This window comes from Danio aesculapii, chromosome 8 (assembly GCF_903798145.1).
Source record: "Danio aesculapii chromosome 8, fDanAes4.1, whole genome shotgun sequence".
NCBI classification, from domain to species: domain Eukaryota; kingdom Metazoa; phylum Chordata; class Actinopteri; order Cypriniformes; family Danionidae; genus Danio; species Danio aesculapii.
The window spans coordinates 1,904,963-1,926,618 of NC_079442.1; the positions used below are offsets into that span (position 1 = coordinate 1,904,963).

A 21,656-nucleotide genomic window follows, 5' to 3' on the forward strand; every position below is an offset into this window, starting at 1 on the left:
AAAGTATACTATAGTAATTTACAGTAGACACTGTAGTGTTTTATTAATCATGCAGACACTTACAGCTCCAATAGAGATAGAGATGCAGCAGTCAGCTAAAATGCTGCTAGAATTGGTTTTTATGTATGGGCGATGTATATTGCATCACCTAAAATTGATTGAGCTCCTCTCCATGTGTTGTACGATAAGTCTATATATTGATTGTTGTGACAGACCTAACAACAAATCACAATCATACTTCGTTTTCATTCATTCTATTTTCGGCTTAGTCCCTTTATTAATCCGGGGTCACCACAGCGGAATGAACCGCCAACTTATCCAGCACATGTTTTACGCAGCGGATGCCCTTCCATCCGCAACCCATCTCTGGGAAACATCCACACACACACTCGTTCACACTCATACACTACAGACAATTTAGTCTACCCAGTTCACCTATACCGCATGTCTTTAGACTGTGGGGGAAACCGGAGCACCCGGAGGAAACCCACGAGAACATGCAAACTCCACACAGAAACGCCAACTGACCCAGCCGAGGCTCGAACCAGTGACCTTCTCGTTGTGAGGCAACCGCACTACCTACTGCGCCACTGTGGCACCCCTATTTAGTTTTTAATTTAAAAGAAAAACAAAAAGAGAGAGGATAAACAAATACAGATAATAGAGAGTTTTTTTAAATGCAGAGTTACAGTTAGAAATATAGTGTATGTTGTTCTCATAACAGTATCATGATAATTAGTATGTATAGTCTTTTTAATTCTGCTTTACTAGTTTATTAAATGCAATTCAAAACATTATAAAACTCTACATTAATACTGCTGACATGGGTCCGTGGCCTATTTGTGCTGTTAAAAACGACTGTCAGATTTGACTAAAGACACCGTGGAAAGATTATAGGGAGTAAACGTGCATCTGTGGGAGTTTCCCTTTCAGACACAGGGCTTAAGTGAATCATCTGGTGTAATTTATTGCAATGTAATGCAGTTTTCATTAGTCAATTTGCTGGCTGTGTTATCTAAATGTGGAGGAATGCAGAAAGACTTTGGCAGATAAACATCTGCTCGTGTTTATTAGTTTTGAAGGACAGAAGCTGTTATGCACTGTTGGATGTATTTAATTAAAGAAGCAACTAGTTGCTGTGATTAAATTACTTATCCACTGGAAAACCATGGGATTACTCTTCATTTACAGTTACTTCTAATGTGTTCGCCTTAAATAATGTACGTAACAGTTCTGTATTGACTATTTTTTGCTATATAATATGTTCTGCTAAATCTTTTTCAACTAATCAAGGTTATTGATTTGTGAAAAGCTAAATAAATAATATATTGCAAATGTAAAATATGATATCATTGCATTGAAACCTTTCATGTTGATGCTGCTTATGTTTAACTTGTCTTTATGCAGAGTAATTCTGTTTGTTAACTATAGTTTATTAATAATTATGCATAAGTATTTTTTTTCTACAGGACCCGAGTGTGTCCAGACTGAAGGAGCGCAGCAGTGCACCGTCACCACAGCCGCTCCACATCTCCTCCGCCCCGCCACCGGCACTGCAGAGTAACACACACGCACCAAAACACACTCCTAATAATAATAATAATAATAATCATGCATTGAATCGTTTGTCCTGGAGTTGAGCAGAGACCTTCAGAAAAGCTCAGATTTGTGTGTCTGTTTCAGCCGCGGCTCTTCTGCCGGTTTCCATCGCGACGGCTAATCCACAACCCATGATGCCTGCAGCCGTTCATGCTTTTCAGGTCAGCTGAAGTCTTCGTGTATGTAATTATATTTGATATACCGTATTTTAGTGACGTTTTGTGAATTATATTGTGCTTGTTGGCTGGTATAATGTGTGTGTTTTTTATGCACTACAATATTTCCAAAATTATTATTGTTTAATTGCTTTCCATACTTGGTGACGTGGAGGCTCTGTAGGTTGCGCTGTTGCCTCACAGCAAGAAGGTCCTTAGTTCGAGCCTCGGCTGAGTCAGTTGGCATTTCTGTGTGGAGTTTGCATGTTCTCCCCGTGTTGGCATGTGGGTTTCCTCCGGGTGCTCCGGTTTCCCCACAGTCCAAACACATGCGCTATAGGGGAACTGATGAACTAAATTGGCCGTAGTGTATGAGTGTGTATGGGTGTTTCCCAATATTGGGTTGCAGCTGTAAGGGCATCCGCTGCGTAAAACATATGCTGGATAAGTTGGCGGTTCATTCCGCTGTGGTGACCCCAGATTAATAAAGGGACTAAGCCGAAAAGAAAATGAATGAATGAATTACCATACTAAATATGTATTTGAGCTGTACGATTTACATTATAGTTTTATTATTATGTTATGAGTTTAGTATTTTAAATTTATAATTCTGAATAAAGAAATATGAAATGGTGGAAAAAATGCTTGTGTAGTATATTTTATATATATATATATATATATATATATATATATATATATATATATATATATATATATATATATATATATATATATATATATATATATATAAATAAATAAATAAATAAATAAATAAATAAATAAATAAATAAATTTATTTATTTATATATATTTATAAATATATAATAAAATAAAATAAAATAAATAAATAAATAAATAAATATATATATATATATATATATATATATATTTATTTATTTATTTATTTTTTATTTATATATATATATATATATATATATATATATTTATTTAGTTATTTTTTTTAATATATTTTTTTATATTATATATTATATATTTTTTTGTTTTTTTATTTATTTATTTAGCCTTTTTAACATGCAAATACATAAATAAGTCAAATAAAATAAGCAGCCTATTGTTATTTATAAGGCAAATAAAGTACATGGTCCGTTCAGCTTTCCTCTGAACACTGAATTTATCCAGTTGAATAATATATAAAAATAAATTCAGTTATAGAAATAGTGAAATTATTCTACCTCCTGTTACTTTTGATAAGAATCAAAGCTTCTTCATTTAGATTCCAGGTCAATGATTGATTATAAAAATGAACTCTAGAGAAGAGCATATATAGACTATATAATTAATATATTTTTTAATTAACATTTACTAATGTCTTAATGTATGTTGTTCATTCATTCATTCATTTTCTTTTCGGCTTAGTCCCTTTATTAATCCAGGGTCGCCACAGCGGAATGAACTGCCAACTTATCCAGCACGTTTTTACGCAGCGGATGCACTCCAGCCGCAACCCATCTCTGGAAAACAACCACACACACTCATTCACACTCATACACTACAGACAGTTTAGCTTACCCAATTCACCTGTACCGCATGCCACGGCGTCGCCCATATGTATATTGTTATAATGCTGATATGTTCTAAAAAGCTACTATTATATTTCAACAACAAATTGAAGCGCAAACAATTTTATAATTGCATTTAGACTTTTATAAAACCTTGTTTGCACTTTACATTATTTTTTATATTTGAAGATTGATTATTATATCTGTAATAGGGCTCTCTATATGACTTGCAGCATTAGCTGAGATGTTTTTCTTCTTAAGAAAGTTGACACTGTAGTTTAATTTAAGCATTTAATTTGTTCAGTAAACCATGATTCCTCTATTCTCCTAGGTTAAAAGCAGAACTATGAAATAAAAGCTGCTGCAAACAATAGATTTTGCTTTCACTTTTGCCAATTTCTGCAATCATAGAAAGCTAAAATCCTCAAGAAACAGATCTGTAGCACATTATTACAACTTGAATAACATGATGATAACCGGGACCTATTATGCTTCTTTTTAACAAGATGTAAGATAAGTCTCTGATGTCAGAAGCGTGTGTCTGAGGTTTCAGCACTCAAATAATGTTTTATAACTCTCTGAATCTGGCCCTTTTATAATTTGATCCAAATTGTGGCGTTTTGGTGACTGTCGCTTTAAATGCTAATGAGATTGTGTGCTTTTCAAAAGAGGGCGGAGCTACAAGCGCCTGCTTATCAGCATAGTGGCAGATTCAAAAACAAGACTGATGTCTTATGCTAATGAGGGAGAGATGGTCACTAGTGGGCGGGGCTTTCTCCAACTGATGACACGTACAAAAGGAGAATGTCAATCAAAGTGTTTCTGCAGACTGTTTATAGCAAGTGTGATTATAACAAATAAAATGTATAATTGTTTACCATTTAAAGCTGGTTATATTCACACACTGCTGCCACACAACTGTGTTTAAACCCCTTATATAAGTCATTTTTGCACAATAGCTCCCCTTCAATATAAACCATTAGCACTAAGCATTGAACATCTATGATTTCTCTTTGCAGCCTGTAAGTCAGATGTACCCCACACAGACTGTGCCTTACCAAGGTAAAGACCACTGTAAAACCTATTTTACTCAAAACCATTGCATTTATTAAACTATATCAGCTGCATTCCTGTACAGTTGGAGACTATATTATTTAAATTTTGTGAAATTGTACATTTGTTGTTCAAATATTTCCTAAAGTAATGTTTAAAAGTTATTTATTAACAAATTTTTAAACATAATAGTTTAATAACTAATATCTAATAACTATTATCTTGTCTTTACCATGATGACAGCATATAATATTAGACTAGATATTCTTCAAGACACTAGTATTCAGCTTAAAGTGACATTTAAAGGCTTAACTAGGGTAATTAGGGTAAAGTTAGGGTAATTAGGCAAGTCATTGTATAACAGTGGTTTGTTCTGGAGACAATCCAAAACTAATATTGCTTAACGGGGCTAATAATATTGACCTTAAAATGGATTTATCATTGTATAACAGTGGTCGCACTTTATATTAAGTTGCCTTAACTGCTGTACTTGCATCAAAAATAAATACAATGTACTTACTGTGTTCATAATGTATTTGAGAACACTTGCGGTGCTTTTGAGTTGGGATAGGGGTTGGGTTATGGACAGGTTTTGGTGGTATGGGTAGGTTTAAGGGTGGGTTAAGGTGAAAGGGATGGTCAACAGTGTATTTACAAATGTAAATACAGAAGTTAATTACGGATGTAATTACATACAGGTATTTAATTAAGCGTAAGTACACAGTAAATACATGTATTTCCATAAGTACATTGAAACGAATTATTAATTTCAGTGTAAGTACATATTGGTTAAGGACACTTAATATAAAGTGGGACCCAATGGTTTGTTCTGGAGACAATCCAAAACTAATATTGCTAATTGGGGCTAATAATATTGACCTTAAAATGGGTTTAAAACTATAAAAAACCTCCTTTATTCTAGCCGAAATAAGACTTTCTCCTGAAGAAATAAAATATTATAGGAGATACTGTGGAAAATTCCTTGCATAATATTTTTTTTAGTTATTTGGCAATTCTAGTATTCAGCTTAAAGTGACATTTAAAGGCTTAACTAGGTTAATTAAGCAAGTCACTGTGTTCTGTAGGCAATCAAAAACAACCTAGAAGCTAAAGTTGACGAACACAGCGGTTGCTAAGGCATTTCTAGGTGGTTGCTAGGCAGTTGCCAACATAAACTGGGTTGTTAATTGGCAAGCCTTATTTACATGTTTGATCAAATCCTAATACTTAGTAAGCGTTTCCAGCTTATGTTATTGCACTTTGCCAATCGTTATTAGCATGTAGCTAATTATTATTAGCATTTGGCTAATCACCGTTAGCATGTGTAATACACAGGAAGATGTAGTGTTGTCACGATACTGGAATTCGATACCAGTCGGTACTGAAATTTTAAAAATGTCCATTTGACGAGCGCTGTTGAGCGTGTTCCTAAACAGCGCTGATTTGCCATTGTCTTCACCTGCTCAACAGAAATGACTGTGATTGGCCGTGAAGGTCATCAGTTCACCGAACTCACCGCTGTTTACTGATTGTAACACAGATACAAGGACACTGGAGTGTATGGCGGCAAATCAATGCCAAAATTAATCGAGCACAGCGATGATGTTTACACGTGAGGAGAAGATATATCTCCTATATAGTTTTATGTAATGGGGAAACTAGCTTTCCATACTATACAGATCAAATGTGGATCATCATAACCTGCGTCCAATCCTGGCTAACTTCCGGAAAGGGCGAGTAACCAATAGCGTTAGAGATAACAAGTAAACCAAGTCCCGCCCCAGGACTGACAAAAATCCCAAAAGTTTCGAGCGAGCAGAGAGAACTGATGGACAGTTTCCTCGTGGTGAATCAGTTCAGCGCACTCGTGAAGATCCCCTGTGCGTAGTTTTCTCGCGTGTAGGCCTGTAATCTGCTCGCTGTTCACTTCTCGTGCGTAAACATCACTGCTGCGCTCGATTAATTTTGCCATTGATTTGCCGCCATAGGAGTGTTAAAAAGTTACGTCGATCAGCTGGTCTGTTTATAAGCTGACATAGGAGCGATCCGCTGATGAATCGACTGATCTTTACAGCTTTAAAACACTCCAGTGTCCCTGTATCTGTTGTTACACTTAGTAAACAGCGATGAGTTCGGTAAACTGATGACCAAACTGATGATCAAATGTTAGCGGGAAATGGACCTTTTTTTGTTATTCCAGCCAAAATGAATAACAAATATCCAGAATAAATGAATTTTAATTGTAAATGCTGTCTGTCTCTTTAAGGAACTAGTGATGTCACATCCTTCTTGATGACAGAGGCTCGACAACACAATACTGAAATCCGATTGGCCGTCGGGAAAGTGGCCGACAAGCTGGACACTTTATCTTCAAGGGTTGGTACATAATCTGTAGACATCTGAAAGCGTTTATAATCGCTAAACGTCACGAGGAATCTCTTGATCCTTTTCAGATTGACGATCTACAAAAACAGAGCAGCGTTTCGATGGGATTATCGAATGTGTCCATGGAAACGGCAATGATCATGCACAATATTCAGAGAATCATTCAGGTAATGAGCTGCGATTGGCCAATGTAACCTTCGTTCGCTTAAAGGTGCGTTGAAATGTGCATTTTTTTTATACGATATTTGACGTAATCTCAACTGAAACATGAAGAGAGGGCGGGGCATAGAGTAGCCCCTCCCAATTAAAAAAATAAAAAAACAGCCAATAGCGTTTAGTTTTGAGTGTTTGAGCTCAAGCACATCAAATGAAAAGCCAATGAGAAGAACGGGGCGGGGCATGTCAGACACTAGAGAGCATTTGATTGGTCGGAAGATTTGATGAGGAACTGAGGTATGAGGTGACGTCAATAACACCGTTGATCCGTTTAGGTGGAAGAGACAAACTGCAAGCTTTACATGTTTATGTGAGGTTTATATCTTCTAAATGTAAATTGTGACTGTTTTGCAGCACACTAGCTTATAGACATCCTTAAAACTAACATATTGAATTAACATCTAAAAAACTTTATTTTATTTCACAGAATTTTTATAAGAGTTTTCACCTAATAATGAAAATTTTCTTAGTAATTACTCGCGCTCATGTAAGTTGGACACCCAGTGGTTGAAGTAGGTATTGCACTCCTGGTGCAAAACACAACCAAGTGCAGGTTGCCAGATTGATGACAGGAGCGAGTGATTTAAACAGTATTCTAAATAAAAACAACGACACATGATAGAAGGAATATTGTCCATATTAAAAGGAGTTTTTGTCCTAACAAACACCTCGAATTAATATATTAGAAACGGCTTCTGTTTCTCTCACAGGTGAACAACAGAAAACTGACAATGATCAGCTCAGGGACACCTCATGTGCTTTATTCAGTGTTAAATGCTAATAATGTGAGTCTGAATGGCATTTTACATCACATTTATTGCCAAATACTGAAAGCAGCAGCAGATAGTTCACCTCAGATCTGGAACATCAAATAAACCATTTGAACTAAACTTTAGAGCTAAACGCATATCAGTGATTCAGCATCTACATTTAATAATGTTAAAGAGGTTTAATATGTATTAATTAGATTATAAACCTCACCATTTTTGTTGAAGTGCAGTGAGTGCACTATTCTGTGCTTCTGAACGGCTGTATTTACATTTCTGTCGTGTTTCATCTGGTGCAAACAGCCAAACTGCTTATCACAATCTTGTTAGGACACGGGGTTACAATATAACCTGCTCACCTAATGTTTACACTCGTAATGTTTATATTATTTGCTTATTAATAACCTCATGTGGAACTCTCAATCTGCATCTCATTTCGGAGTCTGCTACTGTCCACCGGAGGTCGCATTTCGGTCACGGACACATGCTTTCAGAGCCTTTCTGACTGAATGAATGAAATATGCTGTTTTCCACCATCTGGCAACCCGGGATGCTGAAATATAATTGGTTAAACTGGCAGTGGGCGGGTTAAAATTACCAAAACAAAGACAGCCATTCCAGCACGTAACACACATGTTCACAGCAGAATATCTGACTTCAGCATTGTTTTTCAGATAAACAAGAATGTTCACTGAGCATGTTTCTGAACATCTGCAAACATATGATGGTATTTTTATGCTTTAGAAGAGTCAAAAACTTGCATACAGCACCTTCAAGCTGTTTTATGCCCCGTTTAAACTAATACAGTTTAGTTTTAAAACGGTGTTTTAGAACGAAACCGATCCACGTCCAATCTGGTGTTTCATCTAGCGTTTCTGAAACGATCTCCATCCACACTACACCGATGAAAACGTACATCTCGTGACCCCACACACACACTCTGGCATGCGCTGCAGCATATGCGCACGTCTGAGCTCCAGGCAGTCAGCAATACTTTAAGCACACCTACCCAGGTGAGAGCAGTGCAGGTCTGACAGTTCATCAAGGATCTACCGCTGGATCTCATCTCACAATAGCTCATCTGGTCTCTATCTGACGACTCTTTGGTCTGTTGAATCTATCACTTGTTCTCAGGTAACGTGTTTTGGCTGAGCGCAAAGATAAGTTAATATATTAATTAATGTAACCACGTACACTGATTCTGCACATTTGACTGATAATATATTGCATTATTGATTGGCATTATTGATTATTAAATCTGATATTCAGCAAAAGAGACAGAGTATGTGTGGTATTTTTCACTGAAAATGAAAGGAGGCAGTGATGTTATAGGATCTGTTGTGGTATAAATATGCATACAGTGAAGATGACGCTTACATAAATATGTAGCTACACGACGCCTCAACATTTTTGCTGTTTGTTGTTAATGTCAAACTGAAAATAGGCAGTTACTCATATCATGTATTTATTTTATTGTTGAGATAGCCAGGGTGATGTGAATGAGGTTATGCAGTACACTGTTCCCTTTGAAGATTTACCCGACGTGTCCTCGGGAGTTTGTTTTCCATATCAAACTTGCGAAGTCTGAACTGAAGGATGAAGACTGTGCATTTAATATTGAGTAAAGGCTCCAATCAGATATGTGAATGTCTGCAGCCCTGCCTCTGCTTTCAGATGTCTCTGTTTTCCCCCATCCACAGTGAAACGGAGCAGCAGCATTTTAAAATGAAACGGCCTCTTCAGCGTTTCCAAAACGCTCTGTTTTCGGCACTCGAAAACCCTGGGGTAGAGTGGGCGGAAGGCGAAACCGTAGCAAAACTTATGCATTTTACAACTTAAAACAAATTAGTGTAAACAGGGCCTTAGATAAAATGTGAGAGCTCCCTCAACCTAAATAGACAACAAGGGTCTCAAGACGCTTATAGTCCAGAAATGTCAGTGGTTGAGCTGTAATAACACGAAGCTCTAAAAGCATTTCAAGAGTTCCCACTTAGATATGCTTGGCGTATAAAGCAGGTTTGGCATGCTATCCCAGGAGAGAACCCTGAGCTCGGAGATATTTGAGCCCAGGGCTCCCGCCCGGTCGATAAGCATATCAGGAGATCCGAGATCAGGTAGGTCTCGAGAGCTCCGCCTTTAGAAAAGGGAGGAAAAGGAGGAGATGGGGTGGAAGGGGGGATTCTTCCAAACGAAGATAGAGCAGTAGGAAGAAAATGATTCATTTATAGTAAACTAGGATCACTCTGATCGGATTATTACTGATTACAGATCAGCGGCCAGACGTGCTCAATCATCACGTGCTCCTCTCGAAATTAGTTTATGAAACTTCACTTCGTCTTTTGTGTGCCAATTCGTTTTTTTGACTGTTTTAGGGAACTAATTAATAAACGAATCAAATTTTTGGGAGTGAAATAAATGTTGAATGTATGCACGCTTGTCATTTATTCAGGAGAACGAGTGTCTGAAGAAAGAGGTGTTTGAGAAGAGTTCACGCATTGAGGAGCAGAACCGCAAGATCAGTGAGCTTATCAATCAGAACCAGAGGTCAGAAACTCACATCACACATTTACTAAAGTTTCAGTAGAATTGGCTGGAGATGTCAAACTAGCTTTGTGTTTGTGCAGGTATGTGGAGCAGAGTAACCTGCTGATGGAGCAGAGAAACGACTCTCTGAAGAACAGCAGTGAACAGAATCAGGCCAGAAGACTGCAGGCGGAGCAGGACAAGGTAAATCCATTACAGTCCAGTTAGTTTTGGCTTAAGAAAGGTTATAATGTCACGGTTAAACATATTGAATATTAAGTTTTTAATGACCAAAATGTTTTGCATTTGCTGCATTTTATCTGATTAAATGTTTTGAACCACAAAATACACACTTTTTATTCTAATATTCATAACAGACTGACAACTCTTCCCTCTTATCTCAACTGTTAACACTTTATTCGGTCACACTTTTTTTAAGGTACAATTCTTGCTATTAACGAAGACTTTTAGCTCAATAAAGTATTAATTAGCTGCTTATTACTAGTTAGATGGGTTTAGCTATTGGGTAGGATTAGGGATGTAGAAAAAGGTCATACTTTATAAATACTAATAATCAGTTAATATCTTAATAATAAGCAGGTAATAATTCAGGAGTTAATAGTGACAATTGGTACTTAAACTTAAGTGTTTCCCTGTTTTCTTTCAAAGGTGTGGTCACATTGGGAAAATTGAAATGGCTTCTTGTTGAATATCTCTATGTGGAAATGTTTTATTTTTAAATAAGGCTGCACAATATATCGAAAGATAGTATCGCGATAGTAGTACATGCAACATCCCTGTCAAAATGGAAAGCAGTAAGTGCCAAGCATTTGTGTGCTGCATGCATAAGTTGTTTACTTAAATCTGACCAATCAGATGAGGCCTTTGCTATCTTTAGCCCCGCCTCTACAGTAGGTGCTGTCAATAAACGCTAATGCTGGGAGATGAAAGATAAAAATGACAACAGCCAATAAGAATCAGAGATTCTGCCGTGGTTTTCAGTCAATCGTGTCGTTTTAAAGTCTAAATGTTTGCACTTTGACATAGTTTTTTATATATATTTAATTAGCTCAGAAAATGATCTATGACCCGTTTATTTTAGTATGATCTTTATGTAAATAAAGTAGTTTAAGTTGTTGATAAAATTGCGTTTTGCCAGTTAGTTATATCGTAAGATATATTGTTGATGCAATACTCAACAATATCACATATATTCCCCGTATCATGCATCCCTACTTTTAATGCAAGACTCAGATTGACAGAATTTCATCTTAAAGTTACGATAGATGTGACCACATCTTAAAGGGACAGTACACCCGAAAATGAAGATTTCCACATCATTAACTCACTCAAGTGGTTCTAAACATTTACAAATGTCTTCCTTCTGCTGAACGCAAAACAAGGTATTCTGAAGTAGTCGTATCAAAGAGAGTATCGAGTTCAGTACCAATCTGTACGGAAATTTTTTAAAAAGTGCATTTCCCGCTAACATGTGACTGAAAAAACATCTATAATAGGAACGAAATATAAAATGGAAGTCAATGGCTGATTTTACCAGTAGATCTTCCTTCTGTTAAACCCAAAGCAAGAAACTGAAACACGATTGAAACATGGAGAATGAGTAAACAATGACAGCATTTTTATATTTGAACAAACTGTCCTGTTAAAACCCATATCTTTGCACTGATTGGTTAATAAACACTATTCTGATTGGCTGAGAGCCTTTAGTGGTGACTGCTCTCTCTTCCCAGCATGCTTTGCCACAGGAATTGAGTTGGGATCAGGTGAGCAAAAGGTGTTCCCCGCCTCATCCGTTTCTTCGTAGTCTTTGCTCACACTTTCATATTGTTCATTCATATCCCATTTCTCTCCTCACTTTTTGTTTGAACAGGCTAACCAATCAGCATTCAGCAGGGTTAGAGACTACAACCACCACATTCTGTCGTCTCACTGGTTTCATTTGCATTTATTACAGTGTTTCTCAATCCCGCTCCTGCACAGTTTTTCTTTCGTTTTAATTAGACAACAAGTGTCCTGCAAAGTGGACGTCACATGATTTCAGTTTCAAGGGAGCATGTGTGTTTCATTCAAATGCCATTTTAGTGTGTAATATGTGAATGTCTATGAGTTTGTTTACTGAGGTATATTATGTCACACTCCTCTAGTAGGATGCTTTAGACAATGCTGCTCTGCAAAATTTGTGAATGAAGTGAATTAAAGAGTTCTCATGCTCAGGTAGAGTTCAATGAAGGGACTCGGGACCAGTGCACACTGTGTAGGGAACTTGTTGGTCAGAACTCATGTCTCTTCTAATGAGCTATAATACTATGGAGCGAAATCTGTGCCAAAATTTCACAAACAAATCCAGCATTATGCAAACAAACAGAAACTACTTTGCAAAAATAAATGTATTGTGTTTTACATGTTTTGCATGTAGCCCTTGAACGAACACATCTAGTGCATACAGCTTCAAACCTGTGGATTTTTCTCACAAATGCATTTATTCAGATTTTCTCACAAATGCATTTATTTAGATATTCTTACAAATGCATAACGGCAGATTTTCTCACAAATCTATCTCCGTAGATTTTTCTCACAAATGCAGACAGACAGATTTTCTCACAAATGCACTCAGGCAGATTTTCTCACAAATGTATTTACTTTGATTTTCTCACAAATGCCTCCTGGTAGAATTTCTCAAAAATTCACTCAAATTCACGGATTTTGTCACAAATTAATTTATTAAGATTTTCTCATGAATATGTCCAGGCAGATTTTCTCACAAATGCACTCATTCAGATTTTCTCAAAAATGCATCCAGACAGATTTTCTCACAAATATAATGATTCAGATTTTCTCAAAAATGCACTCTGGCAGATTTTCTCAAATTCATCCAGACAGATTTTCTCACAAATGCAGATTTTCTCACAAATGTACTCATTCAGATTTTCTCAGAAGTGCAGACAGATTTTCTCACAAATGCAGATTTTCTCACAAATGCAGATTTTCTCACAAATGCACTCTGGCAGATTTTCTCACAAATGCAGATTTTCTCACAAATGCAGATTTTCTCACAAATGCACTCATTCAGATTTTCTCAGAAGTGCACTCTAGCAGATTTTCTCACAAATGTACTCATTCAGATTTTCTCAGAAGTGCAGACAGATTTTCTCACAAATGCACTCTGGCAGATTTTCCCACAAATGCACTCTGGCAGATTTTCTCACAAATGTACTCATTCAGATTTTCTCAGAAGTGCAGACAGATTTTCTCACAAATGCAGATTTTCTCACAAATGCACTCATTCAGATTTTCTCAGAAGTGCACTCTAGCAGATTTTCTCACAAATGTACTCATTCAGATTTTCTCAGAAGTGCAGACAGATTTTCTCACAAATGCACTCTGGCAGATTTTCCCACAAATGCACTCTGGCAGATTTTCTCACAAATGTACTCATTCAGATTTTCTCAGAAGTGCAGACAGATTTTCTCACAAATGCACTCTGGCAGATTTTCCCACAAATGCACTCAGGCAGATTTTCTCACAAATGCACTCAGGCAGATTTTCTCACAAATGCACTCAGGCAGATTTTCTCACAAATGCAGGTTTTCTCACAAATGCACTCAAGCAGATTTTCTCACAAATGCACTCAGGCAGATTTTCTCACAAATGCACTCAGGCAGATTTTCTCACAAATGCACTCAAGCAGATTTTCTCACAAATGCAGCTTTTCTCACAAATGCAGATTTTCTCACAAATGCAGATTTTCTCACAAATGCAGATTTTCTCACAAATGCAGATTTTCTCACAAATGCAGATTTTCTCACAAATGCACTTAGGCAGGTTTTCTCACAAATGCACTCAGGCGATTTTCTCTCAAATTTGTGAGGCAGGTTTTCTCACAAATGTATCCAGGCAGATTTTTCTTTCAAATGTATTCCGTCCGATTTTCTTACAAATGCACTTGCCTACATCAAGACATCACATGGTGCTATGGATCAATTTATGTTACTCTCCTGAGGAAAGCATTTTGTTTTTGTAAAGGGATTTCTAATTGTTTACGTGTCCACAGCCTTTTAAATTAAATAACCTAGACATCCTAAATATGCGTAACAGCAGGGCACGAGGACCAGGATTGAGAAACACTGATTTATTATTTTCATTCTAGTCGCGTCATCATCCTCATCTCATGTGCTGTAGCGTCAGTTGTGAATGTGCAGTTAACGTATGTCTATATGTGTCCGTAAGGCTCGTCTGACGGAGGATTTGGCTTTGTCTACGGCGCGCGTGTCAGAGCTGCAACTGGAGTTGAGTTCACAGCAGCAGAAGCTCTCAACACTGCAAAGCAAACTCAGCGCCGCCCTGCAGGACAACCAGCAGCACTGCACGCAGATCACAGCACTGGAGGCACAGATACTTGGTGAGCAGAACTGCTATTACATGTTGCCTGTTCTGAATTAGAGGGGGATTGGGGGATCAATCCCCCAATTAATGTTTGATCTCCCCTGAAGGATGTCAAAATAAGAAGTATGGGGAGGTCAGCGCTTTAATAGTGTAAAGCTGTTTTCTTTGATCTGTATCTTTAATAATAATAATAATAATAATAATGGTGATTAAAGTAATAGATATTCATGTTTACTTTAATGCAGTTGGACACAGCTAATGTTTGTGTGTTTCAGAGCTGAAGGAGACAGCAGAGCGAGTACAGAGTCAATACAAGACAGAGAAACAAAAACGCAAAGAACTGGAACTTAAACTCAACAACCAGGAGGAAGAGCTGCAGGACATGAAGACTGAGAAGGACAGCCTGGAGAGAGTGAGTTGATCTTGTGCTGTGTTGGGTGCAATTACTTGCATAGAATTTACTGTAGTTATTAGTAACTGTAATTTAACTACGTTTGCAGTGTTACTGAGTCACATATGTAAGAAAACATTAATTACATGGGTTACCGTCTCTCACGAGACTTCGGCTTCACAACTTGCGATAATAGGGAATTGACATGTGCTTTTGCCTCATCTGGGCGGTCGAACTGCCTCTCTAAGCCATCGTGTGTAACGCGCAGACGAGCTGGATACAGAAATCCAAACTTGACTCCAGGGATTCCCCGCAGCTGCCGACGCACCTCTCCAAATGCCGTACGTGCGCGAGCTACCTTCGCGGTGAGGTCAAGAAAGAAGGATATAGACATATCCCCAACTTTGAAATGCCTCGACTCCCTTGCTTGATGCAATATGTCAACACAGTCAGTGTGATAATGCAACTTGGCGATGATAGCGCGTGGCCGCTCATGAGGATTAGGTTTCGGCTGTGACGTACGATGAGATCTATCCACAACGACGTCTTTTTCGAGGTGTAGAGCATCCTTGATAAGTTTGGAGACTGCTGATGTGGTGGAAGGAAATTCTTCAGGTACTCCCAGGATTCTTATATTATTACGGCGCGATCTCGCTTCAAGATCCTCGCATTTATCTTCCAACCGCTTTACCTCAGCAGAAAGAAAATCCATCTTTTCTTGAATGACAGTGACGTCGTCAGAACAAATTGTTAAGGATTGCTCCATGTCCTTAATTGTATTTTTCATAGTCGCCACATCCGTCTGTACTGTGACCATAGTATTCGAAAACTCTGCTTTTACAGCTTGCAGCTCACTTTTTATGGTTGAGAGATCGTCGCCCAGTACAGTTTGCAACTCCGAGCGCAGAATACCTGCAATGTCATTACGTAGAGAGGATAAAAGCTCAGATTTGAGAGATGTGTTGTCGGCCGGGGGCTCCGTTTGCGCCTCTGAGCTATCTGAGGACCGAGGAGATGCAGGAACAGCAGAAAGTGCAGGCCGCTGATGAGACGATGACGGATTGGCAGCCTTACTGGGTTTATTCTTCATTTTTCAACGCAAAAATACGTAATTTCGATGGACATTAAAAAAACAAACACTTGCAGGCTGGGTGGTGGGAGCAAAATATGCTAAAGATTGAAATATTGATAAATGTACTGCAGGAGCAACCGCGAACGCGACTTACGCCATAGCTGCTCAAACCGGAAGTCCCCCACGTTTGCAGTGTTGAAGTAATTTAAGTCATTTAATTTAGATTTTTAGTTAAATTAATTACAGTTACTTGCCAATAATAATAATAATAATAAATATATATATATATATGCTTTTATTGTAAATGAGCATCTTCTTTCAGGCTCCTCTGATTAGGTAATTAAGTTTCATTTTATAGTTATTGAAAAGGTTATAAGCTAGTAAATAAAGTGCCTTTTTTTTTAATGTCACTTTAGACAAATCTTTGGTTTTTACCAAAGTAGACTTTCTTTTGCATCAAAATCAGCTAAATCCACCTCTGCTTTTTTTGCAAAAACCTCTAAATCTCCCTATTGGGATAAGACAGTGTAATTAGTTGAAAAATCACTAAAGATGCAATTCTAAATAATTTTAGCAAACATCAAACACATTACACAGACCACCTCAAATTAAAAATACATAAATCTGTCAAGTAAGGGGCGGTTCATTCTGCTGTGGTAACCAATGATAAATCAGGAACAAAAACACCAAATGGAAAATGAAGGAATGAAATCTGTCAAGTGCTTTAATCAATAACATTAAAACTGACATTAATTACATCTTAACAATCTGTTCTCATTTCTGATGTTTGGGATTTAGATTTAAAGCAGAGCAATGTAAATAATGTAAACTTTCTTGATAGATTCAAATAATGTAGTGTAAAAACGTTGTGAAGCATCAATATCTATGTGTTGCCCATTAATATAGAAAGCAAATCAGACATATAGGTAATGAAGTAATATAAATAATGTATAGTTTTATACATTATATTTATCTTTTTAAAAATAGCTAACGTTAGCAAATAAAAGGTCTACTGGGCAAAAAGGGGATGCCTCTCAGACACCTTTAAAAGCTGTCATTTATTCTATCACTCACTATAGTCAAGGTCTTGGTCTCCTTTTCGTCTCTTTTTCGCAACTTCGTCTTTCGTGAAATTGAGTCGCCGTTTTATGTATAGTAAATCAGACTCATTTAAAGTAGCGTCGCTGCACAAAAAACGTTATGAATGCATGCTACACCTCCAACTGTACAGTGGGTTTTCTTTTTCTTATAATGCACAGAGTTTTGAGGTAAGGGATGTTTTCATTTGCCGTTCACAGACAGTTGAACAGTCTCATCCAGTTTATCAAACTCCGTCTTTTAAGATCGAAATCAGAAGCGGAATAAAACTGTCTCCTTATAAAGCCGGCGTATCGGCGTGCTGCACATTGAAAACATATGATTGGATTCCCGTCTTCTTATTGGTTCTCGGTATATAGCAGCTTTTGCCGCTATTGGGAAACGGCGTTTAGAGGCTTTTGCCAACAAACGGATATTTCTGAATGCGCTGACGCTGCAATTTAGATGATTTGAAGCAAATCTATTTGTTGAACATGTACTACGTGCCTAAAGCATTCACTCTGTGTCATTATCTCATTTTTGGCGGAAGTGGCGTCTAGCGCTTTTACATCAGAACTCTTTATACATACATATACACATATATAATATTTATTTATATATATATTTATTTATATATATATTTATTTATTCATATATTTATTTATATATATTTATTTATATATTTATTTATTTTTATATATTTATTTATGTATTTATTTATATATTTATATATATATATATATATATATATATATATATGTATTTATTTATGTATTTATTTATATTATATATATTTATTTATATAATGATTTATTTATGAATTTATTTATATTTATTTATTTCTATATATATTTATTTCTATATTTATTTATGTATTTATTTCAATATATTTATTTATTTATGTATTTATTCATATATATTTATTATATATATTATTCATATATATTTAAGTATAGATGCTTTATAAATTAATATGGATTTTAACATGGATTTTGGTATTGAGTCAAGTGATTAAATTACTCATTGAGTGACTTTTTAGACAAGGTAATTAAAAAAAGTTATTTAAATAAAAAAATAAAAAAACACTAATCCAAAATAGTTGATATTAATTACCAAAATGTATATTCAGAGCCTAAAATTATTTTATTTAAAGAAATTATAATTTTTATCTAATTAAATCAATTAATCTTATCAAATTAAAGTATGTATACAATATTTAAAATGTAAATGTATTAAAAAACACTTATAACAACAATTATATATTAATAAATATATATATATATATATATATATATATATAAATGTGATTCAATTCAATTCAATTAATGATAAAAATGTCATTAGACGTTCAGTTTGTTTGGAACATCATTAATCCACTAATTCATTATTTTGACGTAACTTTTACCCAACTGTGATCATTGAGTGTGTTTGTGTTTCAGACTCTCTCGGAGAGGAAGAGGAAGTGGCAGGCGGAGCGACAGCGCTGTGATGAAGAGCTGGAGGAGCTGAGGAGAGCAGGACAGCAGGAGATGGAAAACCTCAGGAGCCAGTTACGCAAAGCCAGAACCAGCACCGACCACGCGGCAGCACAACAGGTGACGTGTAAATAACAATATATTATTATTATCATTATTAATAGGCAGGTAAATAGCCAGCAGTTTATAGTTTGTGTTAATTGGTACTTAAACTAAAGTGTTTCACACGACAGGTGACTTTGTGGAGGTCATTGTCAAGTTAAGCTTTATTAAAATTACAATTATCCTTATCTTATTAGTCAAATATTTCCCAAATGATGTTGAACAGATTCAGGAATTTCTCACAGTATTACATCTAATATTTTTTCTTCTGGAGAAAGTCTTATTTGTTTTATTTCGGCTAGAATAAAAGCAGTTCTTAATTGTTTTAAAGCCATGTTAAGGTCAATATTATTAGCCCCCTTAAGCTATATTAGCTTTGGATTGTCTCCAGAATAAACCACTGTTATACAATGACTTGCCTAATTACCCTAACTTTACCCTAATTACCCTAGTTAAGCCTTTAAATGTCACTTTAAGTTGAATAAAATAAAATAAATGTGTGTGTGTGTGTGTGTGTGTGTGTGTGTGTGTGTGTGTGTGTGTGTGTGTGTGTGTGTGTGTGTGTGTGTGTGTGTGTGTGTGTGTGTGTGTGCGCGTGTGTGTGTGTGTGTGCGCGTGTGTGTAGCTGTCTCAGCTGCAGGTGGATCTGGAGCAGGAATGGCAGGTGAAGTGTGATCAGGCTGTAGCTGCAGCACGTGAACAGCAGAGGAGAGAAACAGCTGAACTCAGCGAACACAGAGACACACTGCAGAGCAAACTCGCACAGCTGCAGGAGAAGGTTATATGCACATACACACACATGCAGATATACACACACATGCATTTATTTAGTTTCCTTTGGCTTAGTCCCTTATTTATCAGGGGTCGCCACAGCGGAATGAACCGCCAACTAGTCCAGCATATGTTTTATGCAGCGGATGCCCTTCCAGCTGCAACCTAGTACTGGGAAACACCCATACACACTCATCCACTACAGCCAATTTAGTTGATCAATTCCCCTATAGTGCACGTGTTTGGACTGTGGGGGAAACATGCAAACTCCACACAGAAACACCATCTGGCACACATTTTGAATGGATGCAATAATATTTATAATATAATATATATTTAAAGTTCTCTTCTGCTCACTTATAGAGGTAGTACACACCCCCCCCCCCTCCAAAAAAAAAAGTTACTCTCCCTCATGCGCTTTTAAACCTTATTTACAAGATTATTTCTTCTGTTGAACGCAAAAGAAGATATTTTGAAGAATGCTGGTTAATGGACTTCCATAGTAGGAAAAAAAATATGTGAGATGTCACTTTATTACTGGTTGTTTAATCAAACAAACGCAGCTCTTTTTCGGTATAAAAGACCTCTTAAAAGCATTAAAGGGCTCCTATTTTACCCCTTTTACAAGATGTAAGAGAAGCCTTTGGTGTCTCCAGGATGTGTCTGTAAAGTTTCAGCTCAAAACACGGACATCAGATCATTTATTACAGCCTCCAGAATCTGCCCATTTTGGTGTCTGAGTACTGTGTACCTGTTTTTGTAGCCTGTGGCTTTAAATGCAAATGAGCTGCTTTTTCCACGCCCACCGCTCCCACATGTGTGTCTGCTGCTCCTGCATTACGTCAGATAAACAGCAGTCAGTGACAGAGAAGCTGAAATGCAGCTCAGCAGTCAAAAATACCAAGTTTATTTGATGGATTGGGGGTGGAGTTTACTCAAGCCTTTCTGCAACGATGAGCAACACACAAATGCTGTCTGCAGTACACATCGATTGAGAATTACAGAGCGATTTTACTGTCTTAATTGCAAACATGCTGTTTTAAAAACGTTTTAAACTTATACAAATCACAGAGAGTTGAAATAAACATTTTAATCCCAGTTAATTTGGTTCTGTGGATATGTGTATACTTGTTATTATAGCAACATGGCGCCTGTCAATCAATCGGTGGGCGGGGAAAACTGCACCCCTACATCACATTGCGGTGTTCCTCAAAATGGGAGGGATGTGGATCCTATTTTAACTACAGGAAAGTTTCAAAAAAAGAGACTTATAATGTTTATATCACCCCAATTTGACAGTGGACACACTATACCTGCACACAGTTCTGTCCAGACAGCTTACAAAAGAGGATTTTCATCATAGGATCCCTTTAAAAAATCCAAACATTACAGAAACAGAACAACAAAACCCACACGACCTCTGCAGCAGTGCACATCTCTACCTAATGCTCCCAAACCTTACAGAATAACTGCATTGCATTGAATGTTAATCACTGATAATCAAACTAACGTTATAATTGTTTCCTGTTGGTAGTTTAATGCTTTGAAGAAGTCTCGGGAATCAGAGGATCAGCGTTTGCTCCAGCAGCAGGACCAGAGCGAAGAGCTGCAGGCCTTCAGGGAAAAGGTCAAACACTTTTGCTGCTGTTTGTTATTTAGTTTCTTTAATCACGTTGATTTGATTCATTTACATCAAGCTGTTTAATTTATCATTAAAGGGCCCATAGTTTACCTATTTTTTCTGATTTAATAATAATATTCTGGTTCTTCTGAGTGTGCCAGTTTAGGTTCAGTTTAAAACACAATTCAGATTTGTTTATTATAATGTGTTAAACAGTGTCATGTTGGGGGCGTGTCCACAGCTCGCTGATTTAGGGGTGTGTTGCTTCACATGTAAATTAGTTTCGGCTTCCCGCCCAATGTAACAAGGGGGCGGGGCCATGAGCTCACCCGCTCTGCGTTTGCAACAGAGTCTAAAAGGCAAACTCAGAGAAGAAGGAGTGAGAGGTACAGCATTCAGTCGTACATGTACGACTCTGACACAGACCAAGCAGAGAGTACAAAATCATTTGTGTCTTTGTACAGTTTTCCAGCCAACTGTGTGCTAGTTTCAAGTGCCGAGCTTGTACACAGAAACTAATAACCA

At 36.9% G+C, this 21,656-nt stretch overlaps 1 protein-coding gene across 1 annotated transcript in view; it reads left to right on the forward strand.

Annotated features, from left to right (window-relative positions):
• Nucleotides 1-21,656, forward strand: part of fkbp15b (FKBP prolyl isomerase family member 15b) — a 47,764-nt gene that overhangs the window by 16,390 nt on the left and 9,718 nt on the right. The window contains exons 13-24 of the mRNA XM_056464588.1: nucleotides 1,470-1,560; nucleotides 1,684-1,760; nucleotides 4,294-4,336; nucleotides 6,594-6,703; nucleotides 6,781-6,879; nucleotides 10,145-10,239; nucleotides 10,320-10,422; nucleotides 14,467-14,638; nucleotides 14,898-15,034; nucleotides 18,602-18,757; nucleotides 19,365-19,517; nucleotides 21,045-21,137. Coding sequence (XP_056320563.1) covers nucleotides 1,470-1,560; nucleotides 1,684-1,760; nucleotides 4,294-4,336; nucleotides 6,594-6,703; nucleotides 6,781-6,879; nucleotides 10,145-10,239; nucleotides 10,320-10,422; nucleotides 14,467-14,638; nucleotides 14,898-15,034; nucleotides 18,602-18,757; nucleotides 19,365-19,517; nucleotides 21,045-21,137 — 1,329 coding nt within the window. The remainder of the gene's footprint in view (nucleotides 1-1,469; nucleotides 1,561-1,683; nucleotides 1,761-4,293; nucleotides 4,337-6,593; nucleotides 6,704-6,780; nucleotides 6,880-10,144; nucleotides 10,240-10,319; nucleotides 10,423-14,466; nucleotides 14,639-14,897; nucleotides 15,035-18,601; nucleotides 18,758-19,364; nucleotides 19,518-21,044; nucleotides 21,138-21,656) is intronic.